Below are 8,783 nucleotides of genomic sequence, written 5' to 3' on the forward strand. Positions count from 1 at the left end.
TAAAAAAAAAAAAAAAAAAAAAACTTTTTTACTCCACATAAAATTTGGCGGTGAAATTGGTTTGGTAACTTTTACTTGGGCTTGTTGCTCCCTGATGTTAACTTTTGGGCTGAATATCTTTGGGCCTCCACAATTTGTTATGTACTTATATAGCTTTTTGGATTGGGCTTCTATATTCTACTAACAAAAATATATTGGCCCTATGAACTTTTGATTAAAATGGGTTTAAGCCGGTCAACTATGGTCAATCTATTCTGATTTATTTTCTTATATAGACCTTATAGTCACAAGACATGATCGTGACGAAAACGGGACTAATCCTCTGTAATAGAAGAGTCAGAGTCCCTTCTCGATCAGACGAATAGGATAGGAATGGAATTCTGCCTTGACCCTCTGGAGGTGCAAAGTTCATAATTCAGTGTGGTGGGCCTTGCTTGTTTCATCTATAGTGCATCTTCACGTAATTGTTGTGGACTTTCTCGTAAACTAAATAAAATTTTCATTTTAAATATAATATTTAATGTTCATGGCAAAAATTAAACTCCATTCTGCTGGGATTTCCAAAAGTGACATCACCTAAACTAATACTTTTATCTAATTTAAAAAATCCATGCTTCAATTTTCATTTTCTTTTATTTATTTGTTGTTTTTTTTTTTGAGAGAACAATGAATTGATAGGAGGAGGACCCACTAGTATTTGCGTCGCTGTTTTTTTGCATGCCGATTGTCGTCATGAATCCCCACCGACAGTAAACGATTCGCCAAAGAAAATATTTATTTATTTAATACTTCAAAAAAAGAAAAGAGAAAATGTTTATCTATTTTTTAAAAAGAAAATGGAAAATGATGGTCAAGTAGAAAATTATGCCCAGAGCGCTACGGTGCGGTTGTGCTTTCTTCTTCGATATGCACTGTCGGCAGCTGGACACATGGATTATTGCTCAAACGACCATGTTTATTGTTTTGTATTATTATATTCTTTTCTTGATTAAGAATGTGTTAATATTCTCTGCTATGTGTTTTTCTCTGTCCTCTTTCTTCTTGTCACACCCAACAACAGTTAATAATAGAGTTTCATGGTAATTAGGAACATCCTAAAATATTACCATGTATTAATATTTCTGCAGTTCTTGTTATTCTCTGGGTTGAATCTTTTACCTACCCCTTCCAACCACCCAGGATTTATAAATTGGGCTAGCATTTTGAATCTAGATGATCGGATAAGTGTAAAAGAACATAAAAGAATAATCTAAGATATTAAAATTTTAATTAATGGAGAGTATATTGTGTTATTTTTATAAATTAATAAAGATAAAAAATCAGTAATTTGTTTTGAAACGCTTTTTAAGTTCTAAAATAAATTTTACCAAATAAGATCGTATACTATTTTAACCTTATTGGAATCATTTATCAATCATCTAAAAGTACATATTCACGTAACAATGATAGACTTTATAGTAACAAAAAAAATTATAGATATTTAACTTTTCATTTTTAAATTAAAAAAAGGGGGTGGTAAGGTTAGTGGGCCGCCTCTAAATTGTTAGCTGTCAAAAAATGGAGTGTGGTGATTTCCTACAAATGAGAGTAGTGTCGGTTTATACGAAAGAGCTAAACTGATTCGACGCCACCACAAATGTAAATCAACTTACCAAGTTTTTCCAATTACGTGTGAGGAATAGTTAGACAATAATTAAGGAAGAAAACGATATGGTTTTCTCAAATTAAGGACAAATATGTTTGTCTGTCATAATCATTTATTTTTGGAAATTGATTATATTAATAATTAAATCCCCAGATTTACAGTAGGAGCACAGCAATACAGCACACACTGACTTTTTAAAGTCCACTTTAGCTCTGAGAGGGGACTTGCCTTGAGCCAAAGAATTACCCTCACCTCAGAGCTTCTCTCTCTCTCTCTCTCTCTGGGTTTCAGATCTCAGGCAGTGATAGCCATTGGAAGTTGCAGAAGAATTAGATGCTAGTGGCAATGGGGCTCTCGAGATCTCTTGCTAAATTCACTGCTAGCGTCGCTGTTGTTGTCTTCTTGATTTCTTGCTTCAGCTTTACTTCTACAGGTACCCTTTTTGCTTCCTAAGTTGTTGGATTTTGCATTTTGGTTTCAAGATTGCTTTTTTGAGCTTTTGTGAAGCTTCTGTGTTCTTGATTTTGTATCTGAAGATTGATTTTGTGAAGCCCGGTTGGTCTTTACTGTGAAATTCTGAGCTTCTGAAGCAATGGGTGCTGGATATTTATTAGATTTGTGTGGTTTATAAGTAAAAAATATGGTTTAGTTGTTTATACTCTCTACCCTATTGCGATGGATCCTGTGATGTTTCTTGAGTACAGTGAGTTTATGAGGTGAACGTAGTGTGTTTTTTGCTTGGTTTTACTTTCTTCAAAGCAGTAAAAGATTAGATCTTTAATCACCCCCCAGCCCCAAAATGGTGTGTGTTGCCAACATGTTTGGAGTTCTGACAGTTCAGTTCAAATCTTCAAGCTAATGAAATCTTTGTCAATTTATACCATGATTTAAGGTTGTCTGTTTCTGTATGGGCAAATGGACTTTTCATGACATGTTTTCTTTGTCCCTTCCACCACAGATGCCTTTGATCCACTTGATCCCAATGGAAACATCACTTTAAAATGGGATGTAATCAGCTGGACAGCTGATGGCTATGTTGTAAGTATTACCAAAATCCTTATATCTGGTACTCACATTTACCTCTTCGCCACGCAAAAGCGGGGATGGAGTATGGTTTGACTTGGACAATGGGATCTCGCTTAGATCCTCTTTTCCCAAATCAAGCAAAACTCTCGTTGTTCTAGTTTATTGCGTATCACCTTTGCATTCCAGTCCTTTGAAGTGTACGTTTCTGATTGAAGAATAGTTGAATGGTAGTTGGAGTACACTTATAGTGTCTCAAATTTTGCATTGCCAAATATAGTTTATAGCACAAAGATCGAGCCTCAGTGGAGGCATTGTTGACTCTTTGTGCTTCAATAGGTTGAGAAAGTATAGATGAACAGATACTACAATGTAATAGAGTCAGTAGCATTCAATAAAAAAAAAAGAATCAGTTGCTGAAATGGAATGAATACTTAGTTATGGTCACTTGTTCCAATCTGTAATCAAACAATGGATTGTTTTCCTTGTTGGGCAGTCGAACAGTCCAACCTTGTATATATGTTTTACGTGTCTGATCATCTTCGTATTGACATTTGGACAGGCTGTTGTTACGATGTACAACTTTCAGCAATATAGGCATATTCAAGCACCGGGTTGGACGTTGGGATGGACGTGGGCGAAAAAGGAGGTTATATGGAGCATGATGGGAGCTCAAACTACAGAGCAAGGGGATTGCTCGAAGTTTAAGGCGAATATTCCACATTGCTGTAAAAAAGACCCTATAGTGGTTGACTTGTTACCCGGAACTCCATACAATCAACAGATTGCAAATTGTTGCAAAGGAGGAGTTATTAACTCGTGGGGCCAGGATTCACAAACCGCGGTGAGCTCGTTCCAAGTCAGTGTTGGTCAATCAGGAACGACCAATAAAACGGTTAGATTACCAAAGAATTTTACCTTGAAAGCACCCGGCCCTGGTTATACTTGCGGACCAGCAAAAGTTGGCAAACCAACCAAGTTCATTACTGGAGACGGGAGAAGAATAACACAAGCTATGAGTAAGTTATTTGGCTTAATATCCAGTCATGAAAAGCTTCAGAACTTTAATAAAAGATGTTATTCCTATAATCCTATTAATGCGCTTCCATTTTCTCTCTATATTGGATTTTAACTCGTTCTTCTATTATTGCCAGTGACCTGGAACGTGACGTGCATGTATTCACAGTTTCTAGCTCAAAAAACTCCGACTTGTTGTGTCTCACTCTCATCCTTCTACAACGACACAATTGTGCCCTGCCCAACATGCACTTGTGGCTGTCAAAACAATGGCACTCAACGTGAAAACTGTGTAGAGTATGTATGCTTATTTTTCTCTTCAGGTTTCCTAAAAATTGTCATTCTTAAATTTTCATGGAGCTTACTTATTCGATTTGTCTGTTTTCCTTTGGTCTTGCAGTCCAAATTCTCCCCACCTAGCTTCAGTTGTATCAGATCATGGGAGTGCGAATTCGAAGGCCAACTTGGCTCCTTTGGTCCAATGTACAAACCACATGTGCCCGATCAGAATTCACTGGCATGTGAAGCTTAACTACAAGGAATATTGGCGGGTGAAGATCACGATAACAAACTTCAATTACCGGATGAATTATACACAATGGAACATGGTTGTCCAACATCCCAACTTCGACAATCTAACACAGATCTTCAGCTTTAACTATAAGGCTTTAACGCCTTATGGATCATTAAGTAAGTTGCACTTGGCATCATGAAATGCTATCTTCACTCTATAATCTATATTACGTCGTCTCATATCCTTAAAATTCAGCTGCTAGGTGTATAGGTATGAGATGAAATGATAAATTGTCAACTAAAATGTTGTTCCACAAGGTTACAAGTTCGACTCCCAATTGGAGTGGCGTATTGCCCTTCTTGGTTTGAGCCGGTTAGTTATAGGTAACCTAGGCTGATTTACCTCCTTGTGGTCCTTTTCCGGCTAGGATCACAAGGCAGGTTTACCCAGTGCACACCCTCGGGCAGTGGCTACGGGTTTCCTTCGTCCCCCCAAAAAAAATGTTGAATACCTATATGCTACTAGATCTCCTTGAATGTTTTAATCCCGAAAACCAGTCTAGACATTGCCAAATGTCTTAAGTTTTGGAAGACAACTAATTTGGTATTACCTTTTCTTTCTAACAGATGACACTGCAATGTTATGGGGCGTAAAATTCTACAATGATCTGCTCTCGCAAGCTGGTCCTTTAGGAAATGTCCAGTCAGAGCTTCTGTTCAAAAAGGATTTAACGAGTTTCACTTTCGAGAAGGGCTGGGCTTTTCCACGCAGAGTTTATTTCAACGGGGACAACTGTGTCATGCCACCACCCGATTCATACCCATATTTGCCAAATGCTAGTTCGAGACACAAGACCTCTCTACTTTCTCTAGTGGTGGCATTGATATCGTCCATAGCAGTATTCTTCTTCGTGTGAATCTGAAATATGCCTTGTTGAGATCATTTGAAAGCGCTCATATATAGCAGTCATCTCTACCGAGAGTCATTCCCACAACTAAGGGCGTCTGTATGCAAGAGCAATGGAGTTGAGCAGTCCTCGTGGATTTTAGGTGTGTTTGTTGTACCATTATCCGAATTGCTGCCATATTTTTTCTTGTAGGAATTGTTGAGCAGTTTGTTTTTCTTATTCTCTGCTAAAAACATTAAAACATATTGTTTGTAGATGTTGGAGTTCATAGTGTTACTATAGCTGTACCACAATAAAAACAAGTCACAACCAGATAGATTTTACTATGCCATTTTTGGTTCTTTTGTTCTCAAGATTGAATTGCATCCTAATTATTCTATGTATAAAAGATTCTTTACAAGATTGCATCAACCACAGCTTTGCTGATGTCTTGTTCTTTCAGTGCATCTGTTTCTTTCTTTTGTTTTGTTTTTTTGTTAATTGAAGAACATCTCTACTTTAGCAACTTGCAAATTGTTGGTGGTGGGTTGTGCTGTCAAAGCAGGTCGGACCATCCTATTGCGGGTTTATTCTTTGGTGGGTTATCGAGGGCCGACCCGCAAGATAATAAGCTAGCGTTCAATTAACCTAACCTTCCCCATGTAGGTTGACGGGCCCCGCAGACCGACCTGTGAATTAGGCACATGTGTTTTAACCTTTTTTTTTTAAGTAAAAAAATTATAATTAACAATTAAAATGATTCATGAATATACATAAGAAAAAATTGCCAAGGACCTTGTAGTCCAGTGGCATCAAATCTTTCTCTTTATACGGGAGGTGGTGGAGGTAATACTGGCTCTTGTTCTTTCAATAGGTTGAGAAAATAGTTATGAACAGATACTGCATTCTAATAGAGTTAGTAGTATTCAAAAAAAAAAAATACATAAGAAAAAATTACAAAAATAAGAATAAATAAGATTTAAAAGTAATAATATGTATAAAGGGATTGGCCCATGCATTGCAGGCCTACACGGGCTAAACTTGTTAGGCCCGCATTTTTGTGGCCCTAACTTGTCCAATTGTGGGGCAAGTGCGGGTCAACTTGTATATTTCAGTCTACTTTCAGGCCTCTAGATGTAGGGCACCCCAAGAAGCAGGTCAACAATGGTGGGGTTCTTTTTGCAGCACTGAGGGATGTTGCCTTTGAACTTGTTGCAGTCGTCTTGTTCGGTGGCTTGTGCACCACCATGGACCAAATAACCTCATTCTTAGCCCACCCCCAGCCAGGATTCACCATCCCCTCAAACATTTGAAAATTGTTCAGTGTCACCACAGCCTAAAGCATACCAAGAAACATTAGCTGCATTTCAAGATTTGCCAAGATTAGTGTGATATCTGATATTGTGTACTGTGTACCTACAACTCTACAAGGTCAAGATTGACACTGGTATAATTGTATACTATTATATACGTTGTGTCAAAAAGTTTTGAGTCAGACTTTCTTCAAGTAAGTAAAAAGGAAGAGGAAGAAGAAGTCCTGCAAGATATAGCTAATAAATAGTTTATTCTGAAAGTCTTGCTTCAACAGTAATTATTGGGAGATTCAAAGTCCAAAAAATTAATCAGATGATGAAAAACTAAGGATTGATTGAGCGATTCATGAAAAGACAGACAACCTCAGCAGGCTGGCTAGTAGCAACTATTTTAGATCCTGTTCTGGTATTTGGGCCACATCATATGCATATTTTCACTAACCCATCCAGAAGCAGTGTTCTTGGCCCAAGTTCTTATAACTTCTTCTACAAACTACTATCCTTTATTCCTTTTATGTCTGTTATTCCATTCACAATGATCAAACTCGATAGTTAAGGACTTTAAGGTTAAGGAGAACAAAATTCTTTTGGCTTAGACTACAAGTTATGTAGTGCGCATTAATTTAGACTATTTTTTTAAGTGTCAAATAGGTTACTGAACTTTTACACTTTATGCAATTGAATCATCAAACAAAAGATGTACAATTAGACCATTAAAAATTCAAAAATTGTGTAAATAGTAATTTTTTTTACAGGTTATTCCTAAGTTTCTGTTAAATATTATCTCATAATGTCAAGTTATATATAAAAATTATTTTAATTATTATTTTAAAAATTAAAAGAAAAAAATACATTTTTTAAAAAAAAATAAAAATCAAAAGAGCTGCCTCCACCTTTATCTGTGGTGGATGAAGGAGGTGGCAATCATGGCTACCCTCACCTTTGTCTTGGACGAGGATGAAGGCAGCCAAAGTTGCTCCCTCCTTCGTCCGATCTGAACAAAAGGGAGGTAGCCGTGGCTGCTCCCTCCTTCATCTAGATCAAATAAAAGAAGGGGCAACCATGGCTGCCTCCCCCTTCATCCACAACAGACGAAGGTGGTTGCTTCCACATTCTTCTGAATGTTTTTTAAAATTATTTTTTAATTTTTAAAAATAATAATTAAAATAATTTTTATATATAATTAAACATTATGACATACATATTTTACTAGAAACTTAGAAGTAACTTGTAAAAAATATTATTTGCACAATTTTTATTTGTTTAACGGTTCAAATTGCACACTTTTTTGTTCAATAGTTTAATTGTACAAAGTGTAAAAGTTTAGTGGCCTATTTAACATTTTTTTCTTATACAAATATAATACGGAGTATCTATTAAGGTTTTGGCAATACAATGGATTTGCACTATGTTTTGTTGCGAAGAATGGGATACAGATGGAGTAGTAGTATTATAATGGTTGATTAGTATTTTAATTTAAATACTATATACAAATTAGAATTTATTATGTTTAATTTTTTTTTTCTTTTGAGCGACAACTAATATACAATTTTCCGTAAGTGTGACCAAGTGAGTGGAACATGATTATATCGTACATGAAGGTAATTAATAGTTCAATTCTTGTCAATACCTTCTTAATCAAGCCTATCATATAAGGCGATTTCTTGATTATTACCTAAGAGTGGAGTTTATCTTCGAATAGTGACCGCAAGTTTCCTTTATTACAAAAGAAAAAAGAAAAAAAAAGACTAATATAAAATTTAATTTTATTAATTATTTCGGAATAATAGTGTTCCATAAAAATAGCAACTTCAATAATTTGCATATATAACACATAAATTATTACTTAAATATATTTTAATATAGATTCCAATTACTTTAAAAATCATATTTTAATATAGATTCCAATTACAAATATATAATATACTAAATATTTAAATAATAAGAATGTCAAACTATTATAATAGACAATATATTTTCATAAATATTGAAAATAAATATATTATTCTTGAAAGGATACTTAATCTGGACTAACCAAATAAATAATCGCAGTCCATTTTAGACATTTTTGTGTAACCCAAAAATAATATTGTAATTTAATTTTGAGTTCTGAACAAAATACTTTAGGTTAGTCTTAAGGTAGTTTCCCATAAAAATTAACTCGAGAAAATAACATTATTCTATACAACAATAGATGCATGTACCATACTTAATTTTAATCATATACTTTAAATAATGTGTACACGTGCATCGTCTTAGTTTTTGAAAAATTAAAGTTAAGAACAATTAATAGGAGGAAGAATGTATGTGGGCAGTGAGCTGCATGCACCCCTACCTGTCTGCCCCATTGCATCTATCAAATATAATCACAATATTTCAAGGTTT

At 35.2% G+C, this 8,783-nt stretch overlaps 1 protein-coding gene across 1 annotated transcript; it reads left to right on the forward strand.

Moving 5' to 3' along the window:
• Positions 1-1,862: 1,862 nt before the first annotated feature.
• On the forward strand, positions 1,863-5,517 carry LOC116013638 (protein COBRA-like). The gene is made up of 6 exons (XM_031253504.1): positions 1,863-2,078; positions 2,604-2,683; positions 3,231-3,687; positions 3,823-3,982; positions 4,086-4,375; positions 4,826-5,517. Exons 1-6 carry the CDS (start codon positions 1,979-1,981, stop codon positions 5,113-5,115), a joined length of 1,377 nt encoding a protein of 458 aa, XP_031109364.1. The 5' UTR covers positions 1,863-1,978; the 3' UTR covers positions 5,116-5,517.
• The last annotated feature ends 3,266 nt before the right edge of the window (positions 5,518-8,783 follow it).

This window comes from Ipomoea triloba, chromosome 3 (assembly GCF_003576645.1).
Source record: "Ipomoea triloba cultivar NCNSP0323 chromosome 3, ASM357664v1".
Taxonomy (NCBI): Eukaryota; Viridiplantae; Streptophyta; class Magnoliopsida; order Solanales; family Convolvulaceae; genus Ipomoea; species Ipomoea triloba.